The sequence below is a fragment of the Leuresthes tenuis genome, unplaced genomic scaffold (genome assembly GCF_036924035.1).
Source record: "Leuresthes tenuis unplaced genomic scaffold, fLeuTen1.0.hap1 SCAF_5, whole genome shotgun sequence".
NCBI classification, from domain to species: Eukaryota; Metazoa; Chordata; class Actinopteri; order Atheriniformes; family Atherinopsidae; genus Leuresthes; species Leuresthes tenuis.
The window spans coordinates 28,659,205-28,684,415 of NW_027325359.1; the positions used below are offsets into that span (position 1 = coordinate 28,659,205).

Consider the following 25,211-nt stretch of genomic DNA (forward strand, 5'->3'; position numbering starts at 1 on the left):
TGCTAACGTTAGCTTCTTATTCGACAGTTAAGGGAGAAGGCAGAAAAGGGCCATTTCACTTCTTTTTGGGGGCTCTAGACTAAGTTAGACCAAGAACCACAAAACTTTGACTGGTCACATTTTGACTAAATAAATCTACACATAGTACGGACTCTTTTAGCCTGTTTTTTGTGGCTTTTATTAAATATAGTAGCTTATAAAAAGGTCCAGTTAAAAACCAGAATGTTGGCTGTCGCTGTGCTTTTGAAAAATGCAGTTTTTTTTTTCCATTTTCTTGTTGTGTTGTGCATGTCAGGGCCACTTTACACCAGCTAATGATATGAAAAAACTAAAATCCTTTAAGCCATAATGACAAATAATCACAAATGCTGAGTTAGCACCCTGAATTAACAGATTACTACCTCAACATAATGAGAAACTTGGCTTTTCTCGTGTACATCTGAGTCTGATAAGGAAAGATTTGTTGTACACATTTTGTACTTTTTGTGGATTTTTCCTTAAACTGCCAGAAGTTCACTTCCACACAACATACTGCAGAAGCACAGCATTATCCTTTTCAAAAGGCTGCAGATTTTATCAGCAGCTGGCTAACGCAGGGTGTTTTAGGGCCGCCATTCAATCACTGTTTCAGACGGATGAGTAAGAACAGCTGTGTTGTTGGCTGCAGTGAAACAGCAGGAAAATGTGTGTGTAACAGGCCCCCATTCGGGCTATAACAGACTGTGTAGTTGCAAACTTTAGACCAACTCTTTTGCAATCACACACTTTAAACACCAGCTTAGCCACTCAAACAGCAACAACGAGTTGATGTTGAATTTTTCACATCCCACCCAAAAGATAAACACTTGATCTCAGCCTCACTTAAGACTAAATGTTGGCTGTAAATGAGGTCTGAAATAAGGATGAAATAGAGGATGTTTAGTTGTTTTCATGCTACTGAGATGTTTCAGCTTTCTAAATAAAAAACACCCAAATGTACTAAACTGAATGCTGAATGTCATGTTTGTCATCGCCTCATAAATGTAACTTCAATACTCGTTCTCCTGTCTTCTGATTATATCTGCACAAAAACAAAAGTGAACCATAACTATATAACAAACTGTGCAAAATGTGCAGGTTTACTACAAATTTTTTATTTAAAAGTGTCACGCTTTCAGGTTTTTATGTCGACTTTTCGGCTAATTTTCACTTTCAGATATCTAGAAGTTTGTTAAATTGCTTTAAAATCATCATATGTTAAATATTCTGACCTTGTGCGCCATTATGCTGTCAAATATTGGCCAGAAAACTGAAGTTCTTGGTACTGGAGCTCCTGCAAATCAAATACGACCAAATCATTGCTCAGCATTTTATTCAAGGTGTAAAACAGTGAAGGTAAACTAGCTGGTACTACGTGTTCCCCTCAACAAAACAAATATAAAATATTGGATATGGGCCATACTTTTAGTATAAGAACTGCAAATCATGACTTCAAGCTCATTGCAATCAAACCTCTCACAGAGTGGCGAGGATATTGGCTCCAACAATCATGACAAACCGACATGTTTGAATGTATGAAAGTTTTATGTAGCCTCCAGATCAGGAAAAAACAAAAGCCCTTAAGCTGTATTCTCTCCTCGCTTTAACAGCAGGGGGCACCACCTCTAATGAGAAAATTACTGAGAATGTTTTCCTGATACATTTACGGTAATTTATCGCTCATTTTCAAGTCTACATGATAGCAACATGATGTTCATGTTGGTGTACAACAGAGAAAGCAGGACATGCTTTAAGGCTCGGCGGCTAACATCAGCTACTTGCACCTTGACTCGCCTCCTAAAGGGCTTATGATCTTCATGACCTTCACACACAGCAGCCATGCAAGGTATCGCCACCGAGCGCAGCCTGGAGCTCAGCTGTTTTGTCCAAAGACACTTCAACATATGCAGCGAGTACACTGAACCACAAACGTTGCACCTGCTGATCAGCTCATTCAACAACAAACATGGCTGCAGTGTTAAACTCAACCTCATATCTGTGGCTACATCTGTCATTTCTATTCAGTCGATGTGAAACTGATGTTTGTTCTGATCTCTTGGAAAACAGAACAGATAAAGTGGTCTTTCTCATACTTATCCTGACCTGGAAAATGCTAAAAAAAAAAACTGACCTCGAGTAATTTCCGTACATGATAATATAACAGAATTGCATAACCTACCCACATCCCTTTACCCATAAAAGGATTGTAGATTTCCATCCATAAATCTCTTATTTCTGTCCTACTAACAAGTCTCCTCAGCGTCACCTCCTATATTGTTGCTAAACAGGAACAACTTCCTCCAGAGCCATGTAAGGAACGGAGCTGAGGCTGACATACCAGGATGTTGTGCGGGGTGTATTTCTGCCAGAGTGGGCTCACATCAATAAGGACAACAAGGCCGCTGACCTACTGTTCTCTAGTCGTGTCACACTGACATCCAAACGGTCTGCGTCTCTGACTGCTCTGTTACTCTCTTTGCTGCAGATCTTTACAACAAAGAGACAGAGATTTACGGCAAAAATCAGACAAAAGATATTATCCAACACGGGTACATTACAGGTACAAAGTATGAGCATGGACACCTACTCATTTCATTTATGTGGAAAAACTTGAATTATTAAGAAATAAAACAACACAAATCACTTCATACAGTCATTAAAAAGTCTTCAGCGTAGGCATATACACTGCTCAAAAGAATAAAGGAACACCTAAACAACACAATGTAACTCCAAGTCTATCACACCTCTGTGAAAACAAGCTGTCCAGTTAGGAAGCAACACTGATGTGAATCAATTTCACCTGCTGTTGTGCAAATGGAACAGACAACAGGCGGAAACGAGAGGCAATTAGCCAGAGAACCCCTACAAAGGAATGGTTCTGCAGGTGGTGGCCACAGACCATTTCTCCGTTCTCATCCTTACCGGCTGATGTTTTGGTGGCGGTTGCATTTTGTCAGTGCTCTCACCCTTAGAGATAGCATGAGCTGGTGTCTACAACCCACAGAAGCTGCTCAAGTAGTGCAGCTCATCCAGGATGGCACATCAATGCGAGCTGTAGCAAGGTTTGCTGTGCCTCTCAGCTCAGTGTCCAGAGCATGGAGGAGATATCAGGAGACGTGCAGGGGAGGAGGGCAACAACCCAGCAGCAGGACGTGACCTCCTCCTTTGTGCAAGGCTGTGCGAGGAGGAGCCCTACCAGAGCCCTGCAAAATGACCTCCAGCAGGCCACTAATATGCACGTTTCTGCTCAAACTGTCAGGAACAGACTCCATGAGGGTGGTATGACGGCCCGATGTCCACAAGTGGGGCTTGTGCTTACAGCCCAACACTGTGCAGGGCGATTGGCAGATTTGCCATTGGTGTCCTTTGCTCTTCACGGATGAGAGCAGGTTCACACTGAGCACATGTCAGAGCCTGACGATGCCGTGGAGAATATTCTGCTGCCTGCAACATCCTCCAGAATGACCGGTTTGGCAGTGGGTCAGTAATGGTGTGGGGAGGCATTTCTTTGGAGGGCCGCACAACCCTCCATGTGCTAGCCAGAGGTACCCTGACTGCCATTAGGTACCGGGATGAGATCCTCAGACCCATTGAGACCATATGCTGGTGCAGTGGGCTCTGGGTATGTCAGCAGTTCCTGTATGATGAAGGCATTGACGCTCTGGACCGGCCTGCCCATTCCCCAGACCTGACTCCAACCGAGCACATCTGGAACATCATGTCTCGTTCCATCCACCAAAGCCACGTTAGACCACAGCCTGTCCAGGAGTCGACTGATGCTTTAATCTAGGTCTGGTAGGTGATCCCTCAAGAGAACATCCTGAGGGTTTGAGTATGACTCCAAATCCAGACCTCCATGGAATAATCATTTTAATTTATATTGATCATTTTTATGTTATTCTCAACGCATTCCATATGTAATGAATAATGATTTTCAACTGGAATATTTCATTAATTGAGCTCTAGGATGTTAATTTAATGGTATCTACTGCGCACGTGGTCCCGCACTGCGAGGTACGAAGGAGGTAGTGACACTCGAGAGATTCATTCAAACTTTAAGGAACCACTTCAGTAGCGTGCTGCTGTGACACACCACCTGGTTTGAAATTAGTGGGACAACGAGCCAATAAACACCTCCTTACATAGAGCTGCATTACATGACCTGTGACCTCCGCAAACAGCGATCGAGCCGGGATGGTTTGGGGTGAGTTGGAGTGTTTCCAACAAGTACTAAAGTAATGTAGGAACCCCTTAAAGACAGGTGGGAACTAACAGCGACGACCTTAAAAATGAAGGGTGCAAAAAGCAGCAACTTGAAACTTATTTTTTATTGCAACCACAAGATTTCAAACATTTCTCTTACATCACTCCTTCTTCTTCTCTTATATCCATTAGTTGTAGATTATTGATACAGAAACAGGAAATAAAACTGAGAGAGTCCATGGGGATCGTTATATCAGACAGTTTCTATTATGGCCATAAGAACAATTTGAACATAAGGGGTTCAACTTAAACTTTAAATGCATTTATATATTTAATATATGTGCTTTTAGTAGTTAGGGTGTTTTCCGGTTAGTTTCACATTGTGGAAAGCAGTAAAACTTGAGAAAAAAGTGTAAATAACCTGGATATAATGAGCGAACAGAGATACTGGAACTTTCATTCACATTAACAGATTAATACACTTGTGGGTGGTGTACTGCACCACCGCCCGGCACCGCGTACACAGCTTCTGACACAGCCAGTGTTGTCCTGTTCAACACAGCTGTATAGAGTAGAAGAAAGTGCTCCCCACCCCTTGTTGTCATCACCTTGAGCTCCATAACACCCAGCAGTGCCTCCACCCAGAGGAGCTATGGGATGAACAGGAAGTCTAATTCTAGACCACTTCCTGCTTGACATTCCTGACCTGAGCAGCCTTCCTGCCCGACTCTCTCAGGCTCTACATGTGCAGCACACCAGCGGGTCCCGCTGACACTTTTACATTCTGTTATATGTGAAGGATAATTAGCAGGTACAGGACGAGGGCGTGTTGAAATCATAGAAACAGGAAGCATTCAGACCCAGAACATTATGTTGTTTTTCTATCAGGACGAAAAGTCCAAAAACCATTCATGAGATAAACGAGCAGCGTTGATCTTTATGGTAAAAATCTGTCCATATAAGGAGTTTTAGAAGCCGTTTTAATCCATTTATTTTATTGTGAAAGTCCACATAAACAACATTGATAACAAAGTGAAGAGTTTTAGAAGCCGTTTTGACAGGGGCGATGCACAACCTTAAGGTCATAGACATATAAAGATACCTCTTTATAATGTCTATGGTTAGTCCAATCAGCTTGAGGCCGTGCTCCATGAGGCACTGCCCCTTTGGGGCGCCTAAACTGCTCCCATTGACTCTAGTCAAGTTTATTTGTATGGCACATTTCATGTACAAAACAGTTCAAAGTGCTTTACATAAAATAAAAGCATTGCAGCGGGGAGTGGAAGAAGCCTTAAAAATACATAAAAGAATATAAAGAGAAGCAAATAAAACAAATAAAATGAATTAAAATTATTAAAAATGAGTAACAGTCTAGACAAATTAAAAGATACTGTGCAGATTTCATGCATAAACACATGAGAAAAGAAATGTTTTTAACCTGGATTTAAAAATGTCTACGTTTGGTGGCAGTTTGTTCCACTTGTTTGCAGCATAACAGCTAAATGCTGCTTCTCCGTGTTTAGTCTGGACTCTGGACTGGACCAGCTGACCTGAGTCCTTGGATCTAAGAGCTCTGCTGGGTTTATATTCTCTGAACACATCACAGATGCATTTTGGGCCTAAACCGATCTGGGATTTGTAAACCATCAGCAGGCTTTTAAAATCTACAGTGACTGACTGGAAGCCAGTGGAAATATTTTAAAACTGGTGTGATGTGTTCAGATCTCTTAGGCTCTAATGTAAAATCAAATATTTTCAAATCTCTATGGATTGGGTGACAGGATTAGGATTAAATCTCACCCCTACGTACTTTTTTCATGCATAGCGCGAAGATAGCTAGCGTAGCGCGAAGATAGCTAGCGTAGTACCATGCGCTAGAATGTAGAGTGACAATTGTTTCATTAAAAGAAAGAACACACATTATCTTTGTAGTGTTGATATTGTTTTTTATAATTTTTTTCCATACATGTTTACATGTTTTTAATGCAAATATTCTGGTGTTGTTATTAACAACAGAAATTGTAACCATTTATAATGGAAAATCAATGCTAATATAAAGTCAAGAATTGGGAATAAATACTGTTTTTAACTTTTATTTAGTCCCCATCTTAATTAATGGTGAAGCAGATCTCTCCGTATTCAAAGGTATTTGAAGGTAAACTGATTACCTACAAGCATGTGGGGCAAATATCTTTATCTTGCAGTCTGGTGATTATATGCGGTGTTGGTGATATGAGTTAAGTTGTGACAGCTGACCTGTTACTTAATAATTTACCCATTGAACAGGTCACTTTAGTCGTTGCTACTCTTGCCTGCCCTCCCCCCGAGAAATTTGCCATTGCGTTTCCATCCATTTATTTTATTGGTACATTCCATTAAGTCCACAAACAACATTTATAAGAAAGTGACAGACTGAAAGGTGGAAAATACATAGAAAAGAACCAACAGAGCACATTCATTCCAGCAGCCTTCGGTTTATGAGATTTTAGGGGCAGGAACGCAAAAAGTTTGGTTAAAAATATCTGTGAACTCTACACAACATTGAGTAAGAAGTTAAACCCCGAATTACAAGTGAAAAATTTAACAAAAGACGCCACAGATTTCCTGTCACATTATGACTGACGACGACTTTACAGATTCAAAATGACAGAAATGTGTACTTATTACAGATCAATTTATTCAGGAAACATCCCATATTTAGAGAAAACCCCACGGTGACGCAGTTATACGTTGCTGAAACCTTCTCCACATCAACGAATGCATTTACAGGCTGAGATTTCATCATCAGAACAATTAAACGGCTAATTATACGTTTCCCACCAAGCAGACAAAATATCTGACATTTCAGAGGATCAAAATCCACCTTTAACAGATCGACTGCACCTCTGATCAAAAACATCCATCAATCCTAACACACGGTGCTTTTAAGCAAGCTCCCATTCAAACTCCAGCGAGTATTAGTTCTACATCTACATTTGTAGTGTTTTTGGCTTTTTCAAGCACAATTTCCCATCTTGGATTAGTTTATTAGATTTAAACATTTAGTTATTATCACTTCTTCATCCTTCCAGTTTAAACAATACAAAAATAGAATCTGAATCCAAATAAATGCGTAAATCAAGCTACAGGAGAATGTTTGCTTTAACTACTGAAAGTGACCCAAAAAAAAAGAAAAGCTAAAGCAACTGACTCCCAAAAAACTGGAAAAAAAGAAAATAAATCCAAATAAAACCAGATTTCCAGAAAAACCTGATAAAGTAAAACTACAGATTATTAATCAGCAACTATGAGTTTGCAAATAAAAGTGAAAGCCAACGATAAAGATTGGATTCAGGTTAAAAGAAACAAAAAGATCAACATCAGATGTGTCGTGTCACTGCAAAGTGAAACGGCCTCATCTCCTGCAGCCCTGAAGTCAGCCCTGAAGTCAGCCCGTCCACCTGCTCCAGGATTACAGGAAGCAGTTACAGTATACTCTCCCTCAGGCTCCCACTGCTGCTCGTGTTCGACTGCAGACTTTCTGCGTGGGTTCGGCTCCATGTGTGAAAGTCCAACAGGGCTTGGTTGAGCTTCTCCATCCAGTCCAATCTCTCCTGCTTGGTGTCGGCTGAAAACCAACACCTGAAAAAGACAACAGCCGACGTCAGTCTGAGGTTCAAAATGATTCAGCCGTTTCTACCCATGTGATTTCAGTGCTGGTTCGGATTTAGAGCCCAACTTTGAGCCGGTCCTTTGTCCCACCACCCCCAAAAAAAACGGATATAGCAACGAAAAACTCTACTCTGGTCCAGAACAAATAGCTGCTTACATCAGGAGGCAACCAGACCAACTGAAATGTGACCACCATGTTTAAAAATCCAGCGTTCAGTCTCCTCAGTTCAACACAGAACTTCAACATGGATGTGAAGTCAAAGCATCAGCGGAGGAGCATGAGCTCAGTGTTTCTCTCTCATTTTCCTGCTGTTTAAGGTTTGTCTGTCAATGTTGTTACCCAATAAGAGCAGCCTTCACAGTCGCCGAACACTGTTTGTAGCTACACTTATTAACATAAGTTTGTGCTTTAATGTGGTCAGCTGGCGTTTCTGGATCCCTCCATCCAACATCAGTTTGAAGGAACAACACGAGACAAATGCTGTAATCTGTAGTTTATGTGAAGGTAAACTGTCTTCCTGAGAAAACACTGAGAAAAGTTAAGAAAACACTGAAGGAAGAAGGTGAAACATGCACTGAAAAGACATTTAAAAGAGCTCTGGGGGGAAAAACAGGAATCAAACCAGATTTTTAGCTAGAACTAGCTTAAAGGTGGCTTTAGCACCAGCCCTGAAATCGCTGTGGTCTTAAAGGGGTGAATGAGACTTCATCAGCTGGCGATGTGAGACTTTAGAGAGTGAGGAGAACAATAAAACAGACGTTTCTGTCGCATGAAAAGCTGCTTTCAGTGAATGCTTCAAAGAGCTGTGACTGAGCAGGATGCAGGATAGAATTCCAGAGGAAACTCAGCTAAAATCAGTGCAGTCACCTGCGTTATGACAAACAAAACTGTCTTTTTGATGATAAAAAGCGTTTCTCACACTTAAAGCTGACCGATTATGAGACATGAAAATGACAAACACAAAAAAACCAACTGAAGACGTAAAGAATGTGTAATTTCACGTTCAGTTTGAAGGGCGTTGGTATTTTTCTACAGACTTACTTGGACAACGTGTCCTGGTTTTGGTCCTGCTGCTGTGCGATGTTGCTCACCAGCTCGAAGGTGAAAGGTCGAGCACACGAATCTCTCTTGACTGGCCTGACGCACTGACTGGGAGACCTGGACAGAGAGATGCTGCCTTCCGCTTCCTGCAATTTTGAAAAGGCCCAAATTAAAACTCCCGACGACAACCAGCTGGCTTACTCTGCATGCACATCCGTTGGTCTGGCCATACTTTGGTTTCTCGGTCATTCGGATGGTTCCAGTAGAACATGTTGCATCCCTCCAGAACAAAATATCGGCGATGCCACAAACCATATCCGCTGACCAACTCAAACATTGTCTGGAGGCAAAAGAAGCAGAGGAATTAGTTCAGTGTAATTAAATGCAATCCAAGTGCAGATGAAAAAGGAAACTAAACAACACTAAAGCGTTGTTTGCTTTAACAGACATTCAAATACTACGAGTGTTTTCTAAAGGTATACACAGCAATGTTAAGTGAGTGAAAAGCAACGTGCAGTCACCAGAAAGGATGAAGAAGTCTAACTCAGCTTCACTGCAAATTAGGCTATAAAAGGAACAATATTAAAAATATTTGCTTTGCTTTTGTCGAGGTCTTCTCGGTCGGCGCACTTTCTGTGTCCAAAACGCTGCAGCGCAGGATTCTTTGTTGTTTTTACAAACATTAAACGGAGGGTGGGATAAGAAACAAAACAATCCAGTGGAACTACTGTGAGGACAGTCAAAACCTTTACAATTTTGGACGGGAGAAGACCAAACATACCTCCAACATCTGTGAAAGATACCATTCTACCTTCATTGTTGAGCTCTTTCGTCCATAACTCGCCTTTGTCTTTTAAGGTCTTTAAGATTACAAAATGACTGCAATAATGGCGACAGATCTGAATCTGTGCATAGACGACGTGTGCAAACTGATCGCAGCCATCTGAAATAATCCGGATTAGTCAGTGATGGAATAATGTAAACAGGCCTAAGATAACTTATCAAATGTCCTCAACACAAGTGTGAGCTGCTTATCAAGCCAGGACTACTTTTTAAACTGCTTGTATCCTTTCAGATAAAGACGTTCAGGAACAAAGATGATGAGACTCATTTCTGCACAGTTCTAGTCCAACATCCAAGATAAGAAGCAACTTCTTTCAAGTATTAATATGACAGAAGACATCCGATAAGTTGTACAAGACAAAAAAACCCAACTTCACTGACCAGGAAGCCTTGGTGCTGGACGTTCGAGTGGCTCTCGCTATCCAGTCGCAGGTAGATGTTGCCCTCTAGAGGAGAGAGAAAAGGCACCTACAGCCGGAAATAGGAGAGTACAGACTGTTAAACCAGCAGCATTTAATTAATTTAGTTTGTTCTTCTACAGAAGGTCTACTTTAAGATCAGTTGTTCTGGTTCAAACGTGAGCAGACGAGGTTCCAACATATGTTGAATGTAAGAGGTTTCCACGGCGAAGCCAGTTCTTAAAGAAAGGTTACAACGCTGTGTAAAATGTAGATTAAAACAGTGAAACATTTTATTTTTTCATGAAAAACATCTGGCTCATCTTTGAGTTGATGGCAGCGACCAGTCTATAAAGAAGCCTGGAAAAGCAAGCGGTGCGAAAAAGAAACAGCTGGAGGAACAAGTTGCAGCGAATTAGGTTAGTTGGCAACAGGTCTGTAACATGATTGGGTATAAAAAGAGCACCTTAGAGAGACTGAGCCTCTCAGACGTAAAGATGGGCAGAGGTTTAAATCCTGGAGTGAACTTATGAAGAGTTTAAATATTCCATCATATATAGAACATGATATCATCAAGAGATTAAAATAATCTGGAGACGTCTCCGTTTGCACGGGACATGTTTAAAAGTCGATACAGGATGTCCATGATCGCTCTCAGACCTGATTCTGTCCTGGAAATCACTGCTGGGGCTCAGGAACAGAAATCATCTTCTGTGGACACCGTAACCTCCACAGATGCAGGTTAAAGCTCAGTCATGCAGAGAAGAAGCCACAATGTGATCCAGCAACACTACCGTCTTCTCTGTCCACAGATATTAGTGCCTGTGGAACTGGAAACCTGCACATCTGGAAAGGCTTCATCAATGCTGAAAGGTACAAACAGGTTTTAGAGCAACATCTGCTCCCATCCAGACGACGTCCTTCCAGAGAAGACTTTCCATATTTCAGCAGGACGACTCTACATACTGCATCTCGTATGAGTGCTGCTCTGTTCTGCCTGGAGTCCAAACCTTTGGAGCATCATGGAACACAAAATACAACAAGGAAGACCCAGGACTGTTGAATCCTCTATCAGACAAGAATGGCACAACTTTCCTCTCCAGAAGGTCCAGCAAGACGTTCACAGACTGTAAACGGAAGAGGGGAGGCTACACGGTGGGAAACAACTTTTCTGAGCCGAGTTGGTGCCATCGGATCCAAGATGAGCTGACATTTTTCATGAAATAGTAAAAATGTTCCACTTTCAACATTTAAAATGCTTTTATGGATGAAACATTGGTTCAAAAGCTTTGCGTTTTGACACAGCGTCCCAACTTTTTTGGAAAAGGGGTTTCTGAATATTTCCCTTTAATAAAAGGCAGAGAGCAGATATCTAAAGGTGAAATAAATCTCATTTATGTTGCCGTTTTCCTGCCAGAGATCATGCAACTATAAACAGAATGCACCATAATTACATATATAAGAATGCACTTCAGTAAATAAACCACAGGAGTCAAAATGACAACATGGCTGTATAAGGATGCCGTCAACCTACTTGTTAATTAACAAGGTGCTAATTAGCATGATTTAAATTCATTAAGAAACAAGTTAGTCTCACACAGAACAGAAGAAGAACACGAAGAAGTGAAAGGGTGACAGTGTCGTGAAAACAGTGAAACCTTTTCCTGAAATTCATCTCCAAGCAGCCTCCTGATTTTGCCTTCAAATTTCATCTGAGTGGAAGAAGCAGGGCGGGGGGGGAGAGAGACAGAAATTACATCACCGGTGAGCTCACCCAGGTGTGGAGACTTTTAACAGCATAAACAACAAAGTGATGAACAGCGGCATCTGTGGCACAGTGCGCTCAAATGTGCAAAGCCCAGAGATAGTGGAGGCATTACAAGGTGTCACTCAAACAAACCCAATTATCTACATTCATAAACTTAGAAAACTTTATATCACCGACTTGTGTTTGCTAATTTTGCAAAATACACAATGTTGAAACAGTCTTGTCAAAGGAAACCGAAAACAGCCCTTTTCAGAGTGATTACCTTATCCAGAGGGAACTTGGAGTGTCCCAACGAGGCCAAAGTGATCTTATGGGAGCCCACCAGACAAAAGTTACTGGAGCGACGAGGGTTGAGAGCAGTGGGAGCAGCGCCTGAAGGTCAGAGTAGCTCAGATCGAGTCATTTGCAATGAGCTGCATGAGCATTAATCACCACAATACAGAAAAACAGGCAAAACAAAAAAACAACCTACAATACTGACGAAAACTAAAACTTACTCGTCAAACTGTTACTGGTTCTCTGTTAAAAACAAGAGAAAAGGTTTGGTGATAAATGAGGTGGGAGAAAACAACATCCACAGTCAGAGTCATGAAATAGAAGCTGAATACCTACTGTGAGTGTATTTAGAAGCTTCCTTGGTGTGACCTGAATATTTGAAGACAGCACAAACCAATTAGGTGTTATTGACAAACAGAAGCCCGGCTCATAATAAGTGAAAGTTGTCCACCGACCCGTGATTTGGTGGTGGCGACCGTCCGGTCCGTGCTGCAGATGGTGCCTGAAGTGTGGGACTAGATGCAACAAAAACAAGCCCATAAAAACATAGAAATGACAAAGACTAAGTGTTTCAACAGTTTAAACTCTTAAATAAAGCAGGCTTTCTGACACCTGGACGCAGACACCTGGAGCCACTGTCTTCAAGTGAAATACTATCACGAGGACAAGAAGGTCATGTCTGTGTTTGTTTGCTTTTTTAAAGGCTCAACGAATAAAGTGATGCTCCAACTCTTCCTGAGAGGTTTTTGTGGTACTTTTACTTCCCTTCTGAGGGGCATCTGTCATGTTGGTCATCAAATCCATGCAGTACTTCCTGACAAGTATTTGGTTTATTGAGAGTTGCCTGCCAATAACTAAAGTCCAAAGAAAACCCAGAAATATATCATGAACTCCTTCTAACATTTAGTTAACCCATAAAGAAGTGGAGACATTTGTTTAGCAGTGTGTCTGAGTCCATGCTTTGCAGTTATCTATGTGAGAGCATTTCATTAGTATGCGTGTTAGGTTTCAGAATAGTATGTGAGAGAGTTTGATTTCATGTTTGCATGGAAGCCAATTCTGAACAATGTCCCTGGTGGCTCGCCATACCACACAAAAATGAGATAACATGTCATCTAACAGCTACTATAGATGTGTTTCAGCTGTGTATCCAAACAACTAACCGCATTAAACAAGATTCACTTTATCCTTGGACATGAGTAGATAAATGCAACTACATCAGGGATGTCAAACTCTGGTCCTCGAGGGCCGCTGTCCTGCAGGTTTTAGAGGCTTCCCTGCTTCAAGGCACCTGATTCAGATTAAATGGATCTCTTCGAAAGATTGTTCAATTCTGCACGAACTAGCAAATGAGGCATTGATCTGGATCAGGTGCGTTGATGTTTTTGACATCCCTGAACTACATGGTTGCTAACAATAGAGGAATAGAGAACAGTCTTCCTCCTTAAACTCACTCCAACAAACAACATGCACATGTCGAAGCCAGAATAAACATAAACAATGTAGAAATATCTACGACTGATGTCCAGAGCAAGAGTCAACACTGGGTTGAGTGACAAAGGGATCCCTCTAAGTCTCACCAGGCTGTAGACTTCCACATCAATCTCAAAAGATGAGCGAATATCTTTCCTGAAATATCAAGGAAAACAAAGCACTACATCAATCAATCAATAGATCGATCCAACGTACTCCGAGTACAAATCAGAATTTAACTCCATCACAAACAAGGACTCATTATGAAACACGTGTAAAAGTAGCTTACAGCGTCACAGATGTTGGGAAGGAGATGGTGTCTCCATTTCGAGCGTCAGCAGCTGTTGCCAGGGGAGTGGCGACGATGTTGCAGGGCCCGTAGCGGATCAGAACAAAGAAGTAATGGCTCGGTCGACCTAAATGGGTGCACAACCAAAATAAAGGACTGCTGCATCTGTGTAATTAAGTGTTGGCTTTCTCAGTCAAGAATGGTTTGAAATAAACAGGTCAAAACTGCTCGACAACAGTCATTAAAAACACATGCAGGGAGGTTTTCCTGCTGTCCTACCTGTACGGTTGTGTGAAGAGCAGACAAACTCCACCTTGAGAGGCAGCTGGATGTCCGTGATGCCGACCGTCCCTCTGCAGGGCTGCTGAGAAACGTATTCTGTGTCCTCCTTTGCTGCCTCTTCAGATTCAGAGCTCCTCTCCTCTCTCAGTCTGGCCACCTCTGCCAGCAGGGCAGAGCGTTTCTCACCTGTCAAACAGACAGTTCAGACGAACACTTTGAATAGAATCAGTAACAAGGGTTGTGGATACCGTCGGAGTCCCAGGCTGCTCTTTTAGAGTGACTTCCAGTGTTAAAAGTCCTGGTTTTACCCAGTTTGAAAGCAAATGATGGTGTATCTCTTCCCCTCGCTATAGGGAGATAACGACTAAAACTACTGATTTTTATGAGACTTGATGAGGCATGTGAGCATAGGTATAGAAATAATCTGATGGTGTGATCTGAGACAAAAATAAAGACAACTTTACTTCCCAAGATCCCCAATTAGCATGTGCTAAACATGCAAACTGTTACACGACAATGCTGTGAATACTGAATAAACGTATGCATTTGATTTGCTTTCATGAGATTCATTCTTTTCAGTGCTGGGACTGTGTTGTACATACAGGAGACCAGCAGCAGCTTCTCAGCTTCAGCCTCCTCCAGAGAGCCTCGTCCATGTTCCTCGTCGGTACAGCAGCTCAGAGCTTGCAGAGTCTGGTTGATCACAGTCTGCAGTTTTCCCGCTTCTTCGCTGAGAGTCTGGACAAAAGCAGCACAACAGCTATCATCATGAGTGAATAGGAGTGTGCTAAAGATTCATTTCAACTTAAAGCCAGCATCAGCTGTTGCATTACTTCAGACTTCTCTCGGGAAGTAAAATCTAAAGAAGATGGGATATTGTCCTCAATGTTTCTTTTCAAACATGTTCAGTTACCTAAAACTTATAGGATATAAAACCTGGCTTTGATAAAGAAGTTGACTTAAGTAACTGATTAAAACAGATTCTCATCACTTGATTTCCCTCCTTTCTGACCTCAGCAGACTAATACACATCTCATCTTGAACAGAAGTTAAAGAGTTTCAATTTTTCAGTGGATTTTCAGGATGTGAAAGAACCCTGATTACAGTAAACTTCCCACGTTTGACTGAACTAGTGAAGTAAGTGCAGTCTCAGGTTGTTAGTTTTCTTTCCACATCTCAGCTGAAGGAATTCACACTTCTCAGAAATATTAACAAAAACGTTGCACACACTGCTATTTTCTCCTTGGTGTTGACGGAGGGTTGAGGCTTGGGCGTCTCTGGAGTTCGTCTCTGAACTGCAGGAGTGACGCTCTGAATGGTGGGAAGCTTGCTCTGTCTCTGTGTGCGGTACGCATCAATGCTGTCAAACACAGAGCAAACATTTCATCATGCACAAAAAAGACAAGTCCAAAAATCACAGAACACCGGTTCCATCATTTTCTGTTTGACACGAATATTAGTGCAACGCTCTCCTGACTGTGCTGCGAAACCGCTGCAGATGGTCCAGAATGCAGCGGCGCGTCTGGTCTTCAATCAGCCAAAAAGAGCACACGTCACCCCTCTGTTCACTGAGCTCCACTGGCGACCGTTAGCCGCCAGCATCAAATCCAAGTCACTGGTGTTAGCCTACAAAGTGCTTAATGGAACAGCTCCCATCTGAATGTTGTTCACGTTCAGCAGGACATCCTACGCTCGAGGATGGTGGATAAGTTTCATGTGGACATCCTTTTATCAGTCTTTTACCATGTCTAACCTGACTTTTCCTTACATTTGTCATTCTCTTCCTATTGTAGCTGTTATTTTATATGAACCCTTTTCCTCATTTAGACTCGACTCATATTCACCCCCACACTGTCTTGCCTCAGACACAATGTGTTTACTCTGCTTCATGTGCTATTTGCGTGACATTTTTTAATTAACATGTATTTTTAAACTGCGATACACCGAAAATTATAGTTTTAGCTTAACACTCATACAGAAATTGAATGGCATCTTTTAAAAGAGCCCAGAGATCTGTTCAAGTTGCTGTAATCATCATTCAGTTATTGTGTTGTCTTGGTCAAATCTGTCGTGTGAACATTTCAGTCCCATTAATTTAGTACCTGTACAGAGGAGCAGATTCAGCAGGAGGGGTGCTGGTCTCCTCTGGACTCAGGAGCAAAGATGGGGGATTGGACACTCGGGCTGCTGCCAGTCGCTGTTGGGGCAAAATTACCAGAATAGTCATAAAATCTATTGTTCAAATATCAGCAGGGAATGCAGATTATTTGCTTCCATCATCTATAATCTCACCATTGGGGTGACCACAGCCTCCACAGACTTGCTGAGAGGAGACAGGATGCCGCTTGGGGGAAACGTGAGCAGCTCATCTCCGATGCTTTCAAGCTTTTCGTTCGGATCGCACTCCTCTTCTTTGGCATCTTCACATTTGTCCTTCTCCACGTCCATCTGGTCTTTGCCTCCGGAGCAAACACCGATGCCACTATCGCGGTCCTCTGCGTCTTCGTCACGCTTTTTATCTTCTTCCACCCTTTCAGCATATTCCAGCACCTCGTCAAACATCTGCTCAATCAATTCAGCTGTGTTGGTCTCATCGTGAGGGCTTGAACCGGCATCTGACAACAGAAATACAAAAAAATCCTGCATCAAATCAAACCTGAAAACAAAGCATCCTAATACATCCTGTTACCATCATTCCTTCATGTTCACATGTGCATCATTCATTTCAGAGCTTACTCCTGTAATACCGAGGAACAAAGAACGTTCCTTCAGTGACACATGTCAACATCTTGTTCCATGCAAGTGCAAAACAAGCCTCCTTGAACACCACCTGCTTGTGTGAGTCACTCTTAGTAGCAGTGGAAACCCATTACTGCCTTACCAACAAGCTTCTTCACCCATGTGCTCCACCCATCTTTAATGCAGCCCAGGTGCCAACACTTAGATACTCAGACTGATCTCACCTGACAGACTCATCTCTGCCCTGGACTCCATTGACGTGTCGCTCTCAGAGAAAGTAGAGCTATTAATCAGCTCGGGCTCCAGGACGAAGGTGACTTTCTTTGAGCTTTTTCTTCCCTCCTTCTCTTGAGTTTCGTGCATCTGTCCATCTTGAACACCCTGCCTTCTGTCCGAGTCTGACGTCTTGATCGCTGTCAACCTCTGAGCTCCATGATGACCGTCAGAGTCTGATGGTGCACCCTCAGCTTGTCCTGAAAGCTCTGCTACATCTTCAATATTCCTTTCATGATCTGCGGTCTCCATCTGGCTTTCTTTCGGGGTTTCAGCTACACCTTTTATACTGACCGCCTGGCCAGTTTTTGACTGCTCAAATGCATCGCAACCATCAGTGCATCCTACCACTTCCTGCTCTTGTTTCTCAACACTTTCTGTAGGGATGCTCTCATGGCATCCGTCACAGGACTCGATTGTCCCTCGGTCCCCTTCGGAGACAGGTTCCTCTTTCACAGAAACATCTTCTGACTCTGCCCTAGCTTTCTTATCTTCCTGCTTTTCAGGAGAGCCAGCAGTCTCAGCTGAGACAGCTTTATCATGATTTGTAAAAGTGCCTCCTTCCTCCTTGTCCAGTTTGGAGGATTCTAACGCCTCTTTAGTGCAGACCTCCTGTTCTTTATCAACGATAGATTTTTCATTCTTATACACGTTGCCTTGAGGATATCTCCACATCTTTAACTCCTCGTCTGTTGAAGGCTCGATCTCCGCCTCATCACCACATGAAGAATTGCCCAATATTTCATCTTCATCGAAAGTAAACACCTCACATGTGTCCTCTTCACTTAGTTTGGAAACCTCTGTTGCTTCCTCCACTTCTGACTCATCTACAGAAGTAGACTTTAAGACACTCTGCTCATCAGTCGCTGGCAACTGTGACACAATCTGATGCTCGCTGAATGACAGCTTTAACACGGCCTGGCTCTCTGGTTGTTCTGAGCCGGGCCGCTTGTCTTCATTTACAACAGAAGCCTTCTGCTCGTTCTCCTCCCCGACTTCCTCACCATGATGACCGATACGATCCCGCTCTTCACGAGAGCTTCCAAGCTGTGCGGATGCAGCCGGGGGTCCAGAGGCAGAGGACGACCTTTCACCTGATGAAGGAGTCTCACATCTCATTACGACACCAGAACCTTGAACTCAACACGATGAGCATCAGAGCGGGATTTATGGTGGTTAGTTTACATCAAGGCCAAGCAAAAAGCAACTTAACAGCTGCATAGAAAGATGAAGACTACATGGTGGAGAAGGGAGATTCAGAATAGTTATGGTGTTCCAGTTTAAAGCACACCATTCCTAAGCCCGACAGATATTCATTCAGATATCCCCAAAATGAGCAACAAGTGTCGAAGTTTAACTCTTGCCTTTTGCTCAACAGATTCTGGGATCACCATTTCACAAAAATCAATTATGTAGCAATCCTTCATGTTGTCATTTTTGGGGATTCCCTAAAAAAATTAGACTCACACGAACGTTTTAATCAACAGGGTCTCTGCAGGTTTCAACAAGTCAAATTTAAGACTTTTTTTTAAGACCATAATGAATACAATTTAAGACCCATTTCACAGCCATACTGGCAAAAAAGTACAAAAGGCATGAAGGAAACTCGGAGGCGCCAAATTACTTGCAAAGTATAGGATTTTTTTTTTTTACAGCTCTTTCACATTGAATACAAAATGCTTAACCTAACTAAAAACATCAGAAGCCTCTCTATTGTGAACTAATATTTGTTCTACTGTTAACTTCGGAGATGAGCCATAATAATGGAGACATGAAAATACAGTAATTAAAGTAACATTAGGTGACTTTACATCGTGTACTAACTTCATCACGTTAGGGTTTCTCATCAATTAGACTTCTCTGAGCGGAATCCAGAGGACAATACACCGTAAACGGGACATCGCTTATATGCAACAGCAGCTTGTTACTATGACAGAGAATATATGTGGTCAGATCGGAGTTTACATGTGTCCGTAACGGCGCACACGGACGAAGGACACCTGCCTGGGTATGAACACATGCCGGTGCGCTGTGCTGCCAGTGTCCACTATGTTGTAGCGTCCTCAAAAATAATTAAGAAATAATTAAAAGCAAGACTGAGGTTTATGCATTTGTTTTAAAGAAAAGTAACGTTAATACATTTTCAAGACCTTTTAAAATCGTATTTAAGACATTTCATGAAATTTTAAGATAATTTTAGACATTTTAAGACTTTTTAATACCCCGCAGATACCCTGAATCAAGCAAGACATTATTTATGTCTTCATTTGAAAGGAGGAGCATATGTTAGATAGATAAATGACTTTTTCCAGTGAATCAGAACACATATTCGGGTATTTACAGCTTCCGCCAACTCAAGAACCCACCAAGGTTTCAAAATATGTGGGAAATAAGTGGGAAGTCAAAACTCGAAACTCACAACAATTCTTATCAGATGTTATAAAGTTCAATTAACTTAAAATGGAAATTAGCTATATATATATAATTTTTTTTTTTAAAAGTCAGTAGTTAATCCAGTGTTTTATAATCTGAATAGAAAATCGAATTTCTAATAAGCATCTATAAGAACAAAATGACTTTTCTTGGTGGTAATCTGAGGTGGATTTGCTGCATGTGCCCCTGGGGGCCTTCAGGCTATTTACTGTATCCACCGTCAGTTTGGCTTAAATCTCACATCACTAATGTCCATTATTATATTGGCTTACTTGTATATTAAGAATTATTCTTTAAATTTTTTTAAATTTAAAGATTAGTTCCCAAAAAAAGGGTTCTGTTGTAAACTGTTGTATTTCACCATAATTGTCACACCTAAACTTGCATTGCGACTCTTTATTAATCTGAGTCGTGCTCCTTTATTTCCATGACTGACACTGCTTGAGCCACATATTGTTCAAGGTCAGAATGATCTCTGTCTAGACGATGACGAAGATGTGGCAGCAATCTCAGACACAGTGGCGCCAGACAGAGGCTCCATACGCACAGAATGATATCAGAAAGTATAAGGATCTCACAAACTAAGGTCATTGGGAATTTCTGAGCATGCTGCCATTTACGTTTCTGTGTCGTTCTTCTTAATAAATTCCCCATAAGAGCCTGAAAAGGTAAGTCCGACGACTCTTTTCTCCACAACTTAACTAACAACATCTCAATTAGACATAAGTCCAACATTTCTGAATTCAGTTATTAGATTTTATTGTATTTTTCTGAAGCGTTTTAAAGACTGTGGCACAGGAACTTGAGCGTAATGAAACCGTTTACAGTAGATTGGTTCAAATTGACTAATCATCAGCTTATATTGTGAGTATTTGTGTTCGAGACTGGTTCTCATCATATTTTTGGCTTTATATAGCTTGTGTTATAACCCCACTGTACTTCAACAGTTTGCTCTGTGGGAATAATTCATGCATTTCATTTAAGAGTCACAGACTACGAGGGAAGCCGACACAATGTTAAAAGTCTTACCGGTCATATTACCAGAAGGTTTCTCTGCATCTGCTGTCGGAGCGTCGAGGAAACTGCCATCATTCATCTCAGCATCACCCTGAACCTGCTGGAACATCAAGAACGGCGCAACAGGATTTAAGAACAATTTACACATGCTTATGTGGATTTCTACGAGTATACAAAAACACTGTTAAGAGGTCATGCAAGTCACTAATGAGAAGTTGGAATGGTGATGAATAGAAAAACAAACCCCACCAAGGTGGTAATTGCAGTACGTACGCACTGTAAATGTATAAAGAAAAATGCAGGACTCCACCATGACGCACCGAATTATGCTCCTCTGTCTTCAGTGAACACCAAACATACCCAAAACCACATCACAGACTTTATAAGATGTGTCAGAAGTGAACTTCACACCTCCAAAGAGTTCAAATGAAGCTGGTAAATGTGGTTTAAGAGGTTGTTTCTTATGTGATCCACCCACTTTAATACTCATCACTCCAAGCTGTGTAAAAAGTGCCCAAGAGACCAATCAGTTTATCTTGTGTTTTTCCCTTTAAAAATCACTGACTCACATCCCAGAGCTGCATGGGAGGCCAACAAACTCTCCTTTTAGATCTGGGAACCCAGGAGGAGGGCGATGAGGAGCCAGCGGGGTCCCTTCCCTGCTAAGGTTCATATAAACCGGCATGTAAAAAGAAAACCGACTGATAAAATGACAGCCAACAAAGTGTCTAAAATACAACCTTCCTCACTACTTTAAAGTCCATTAATGGCAATCCTTTTCTTCAGCTTCTAGATAACCGGCAACAAGCGATGACAAATTTGACTATTTTACAGGCAAAGTATCACAAACCCACCTGAGTTAGTGAGGAATCGGAGCTGGTTCTCTTCAACCAGGCGTTTTCACTGATTGGCAGGAATTGCAACTGGTTTAACTCCTCTTCCCTTTCCTGAACAGCAGAACAAAGTCAGAATTCAGATGTAGGTTCTTAAATCACATTAAAAAAATGCATCATTGGGCTGTTTTTGATGCTTTCATGATAAAAAGATTAACAGATACCACGAAGGAGTCATGGTATCATGGGATTATCTACAGTAGATGTGTAAATTATTCTGCTCTCAGGAAGTGAGTGGAAGCAACCTGACGGATACGGGAAGCCTGCTTGGAGCTGGGCGTTGTTGAACACTGGAGTTTCTGCTGAATGCCAGACACAAAATTGGAGCGGGTCCGCGGGCAGGAGTCAGTGGGGCTCTGCATGAGGGTGGGGCTGTCCTGGGAGAGCGGTGCTTTAAAGCGCTCCAGCCGCTGATTAAATTCTCCTTCACCTGTACAAATGAAATCAACTTTAAAAAGCTGCGATAACCAGTTTAAACCAATGACTGTCAGTTAAATTTTTATTGATGCCGAAGACTCGTCATGTTGCCTGGTTACTGCAAACTACATGGACACAAAAACAGATCACTGTACAACACTTTGTTAGCCTTAATCAGATTAAAGGAGACATATTGAGGCTAATCACTTTTCCTGAGGTCTTAGAGAAATGTCAAATGTTGACAGAATACATAATAACTTCCTCTTACAACTATAATTTCCCTTGTTTCTCATTTTAGAGCATTGTGTGAGTAATGACTCCACGCTCCTGTGGGGTGTCGTAACTGAGATCCGTCCTTGAGCTTCAAGCCACCGTGGATATATAAAACGGATAAAAATTGCACTCTATAACTCATGGTGCACAATATTAGCACCCATCAGAGCATAGTTCCTTGCCTGAGCTCACACTTACCATAACATTAGAAAAATACTGGCAGTTTTATTCTTAAATGATTACATTTCCCTTATCTGCAGTTTGGCCACGAACAGCTGGTATCGATCTGTTGAAACACTGCACCATAGATAAGGAAGGCAGCCAGGCAGCTTAATACCCCTTTTTTAATAAAAACTCATGTAATAAGTCCTCTGTCACATATTGGCTCCATAAAGCATGGGCCTCACCACAGGCTCATTCTCTGTGTTTGCTTTAGTTGAGAAATGCTGCTTATGTTCGAGTTTCTAATGGGTGTAAATGAGTGGAATGCATTCAATGACAAACTGCTTGTCAAAATTTATGTCTGAGAAAAAAAAAAAAAAAAAAAAAAAAAAAAGAAGCGCTAAACTCTTAAGGTAAGTGAACTATTAGCTGCTGATGAGAATTTGGTGTTAACAGCAAAGCAAAAAGAAAGAACAAATTACTTTGAATAATTATTCTGGGGTACAGTGAATGCAGCATAATTTGACTTTAAAGTTGGAAGATGATAAAGTCGAGGCTGTAAGTTGTGAATCTGAACCGCTCATTGAATTACATATTTTCAGACGTAGAGGGTCTGAAACAAAGTGACATGGTTGTTCTCTTCAGAGTCCAGTTGGTGGTGACTTCAGCCACTAAAATATGTGCTCTCTCCCCACGATATGTCCACCTTTCAGTGGATTTTATAAATAAAAGTACCATGGGCTCAAACACAGATATAATTCTGTGGCCAAAGCTGATGAGGTAGAGACGTCATTCTCAAATTGGATGCTTGCAAGTAAAGTATAATTGTATTCGCAAATAAGTATGACACGGTTTTCATGTTCAGACGTGGATGATTGCGAAACCTCACCCAGGAGATGCTCTCTGGCGCCTTTGTCGGGGGCAATGACTGATGGGCTGTCAGCTCCAGGATCTGAGAGGCACCGCTGGGCCACAGGAACGCCTCATGAAAAAAAATTAAAATAAAATAAAGTACTTATACAACATCTTTCTGCCTTGTCGCAGATTCATCCAAACCTTGACATCGGTAATTATCGCGTTGCATGCTGAAGGTTTTACTAAATTGACATATAGAGGTCATGATTTAACTTTGCGGTTAGTCGTACTACTTTCAGACTAATCCCGTTAATAAAAATGTGAACGGTCACAACATTAGCAGGAGGAACAATTACCGTCTCTTCTCTGAGTGAGCAGCTGAACTCTGGAGCGGACCGAGGGAACCATGGGTGTGTCCGCCTTTGTTTCAAGCTCAGCCAGGCGTCCAGAGGAGGACGGTTTAGGACTCCAGTTCTCCTGACCAGCTGCTTCCAGACGGCGCCGTTTCTGGCCATCATTAACTTCTGACACAAAAAAACACGAAGCTTGTTAGGAAAAAAAGATGCAAGTCTCAAAAGGAAATACCTGCAAAGGCTTTTGTAAATATGTGCAAATCATGTGTAATTATTAAAATCTGTAAGTACAAGCACAAACCTGGTGCTGAGAGAATATTATCATCTGAATCTGACAGAGGTTCTCTCTGCCTCTTCAAGTTGGCATTGCCACAATTTTCCTCACCAGTCTCCATAGTGAGCTGCAAACACAAGATGTTATCTTATCTACACTGTCTTTCAAGAGGTCAGATTTCACTGTTACTGAACAAAAAAGTAAGTATATGCAGAGATAAGCCAATGTACCAACATAAATTACTCTCTCAGTATCCCAAACAATAAAACAATTAAATATCCTGATATCAGTCTGTATTCAAGAGATCTTTTTAACCTAAACGCTTAATTTACAGATTGTTACGAAAATGTTAACCTCGCTGATAATAACAAGTGTCTTTTCTTTAAATCTCTAAATATAGTAAGCTGTGTTGTTTGTGTAAATGCCAAATGCTGCATTGAAATGGGTGATATTGTCAGGCTGCCATACTAACCTACTGTTCTACCCATGAACAGTATGATTCTCTATTAAAAACAGATCGCTTACTTCAATGGAACCTGACTGAATGAAGGATAAATGCTAAATGCTATTTTCAAGGGTCTTTCATCGTGCAAAAATGTTCCCCCAAAATGTTCCAAACAAATAGAAAAAGATATTTGTTGGAAACACATGAAAACCTAAGTTTAGTTAAGTTAAGTTTTTCAAAGGAGACGTGACAACGCCCAGTTTCAGCTAGGTCATGTCATATTGAACATCTCCAGGTAGCAGGTAGCTGTGCTCGCTGGGTAGCTAAATACACAAAGTTTTCTAGTTAACACAGCTAATTTAGCAGCAACAACTTTGGGTTAAGTTGCTGAGTTAATTTACTTTACTATGGCCGAAATAAGGCAACATGACATAAACATAATTTAGCCTGTTAAGCTAATGTTAGAAACACCGTATATATCAACCCCAGCTAGCCACTTTCAAGCTAACTTACCTAAAATTAGACGACTTAACGTTAGCCGAGCTATGAGTTAGCATTAGAAGCAAACGACGAACTAATCCAAGTTAGTGAATATTTGTTTTAAATAAATTGTTCCTTTCGTACCAAAACAGAAGTCGATACCGAACTGCAACTGTACAACTACTCACCACTAACTGACAGAAAGTACAAAACAACTTTCTTGTTGCAAGTTTTCAGTCTCCTCCAACTTTGAATTTCAGCGGGTCTTGTGACGTCAGTGGAGCTGAGAGCAGTTGTTGTTACCGTATTTCTTATGTACAATGCGCACCGCTAAATTTCTGGATATAATCCAGC

The 25,211-nt window shown here is 41.5% G+C and overlaps 1 protein-coding gene across 1 annotated transcript; it reads right to left on the reverse strand.

Annotated features, from left to right (window-relative positions):
- Positions 1 to 7,399: 7,399 nt before the first annotated feature.
- On the reverse strand, positions 7,400 to 24,053 carry anln2 (anillin, actin binding protein 2). The gene is made up of 22 exons (XM_072385334.1): positions 23,960 to 24,053; positions 23,662 to 23,829; positions 23,340 to 23,432; positions 21,844 to 22,028; positions 21,560 to 21,652; positions 20,718 to 20,805; positions 16,536 to 16,858; positions 16,346 to 16,440; positions 15,474 to 15,603; positions 14,846 to 14,981; positions 14,241 to 14,429; positions 13,962 to 14,088; positions 13,780 to 13,828; positions 12,655 to 12,714; positions 12,536 to 12,568; positions 12,421 to 12,442; positions 12,186 to 12,295; positions 11,814 to 11,867; positions 10,139 to 10,225; positions 9,147 to 9,254; positions 8,915 to 9,060; positions 7,400 to 7,842 (listed from the first exon to the last, which is right to left on the reverse strand). Exons 1-22 carry the CDS (start codon positions 24,051 to 24,053, stop codon positions 7,686 to 7,688), a joined length of 2,547 nt encoding a protein of 848 aa, XP_072241435.1. The 3' UTR covers positions 7,400 to 7,685.
- Between the last annotated feature and the right edge of the window lie 1,158 nt (positions 24,054 to 25,211).

Excerpts from the sequence above, each read along its gene's own strand:
- anln2 (XM_072385334.1), bottom strand. The coding sequence starts at position 24,053 with ATGGAGACTGGTGAGGAAAATTGTGGCAATGCCAACTTGAAGAGGCAG. Across the intron at positions 23,433-23,661 it reads GCTCACTCAGAGAAGAGACG|GCGTTCCTGTGGCCCAGCGG; the intron begins GTAATTGTTCCT and ends TTTTTTCATGAG. Across the intron at positions 10,226-11,813 it reads GAGATGAATTTCAGGAAAAG|GTGCCTTTTCTCTCTCCTCT; the intron begins GTTTCACTGTTT and ends TTCCGGCTGTAG.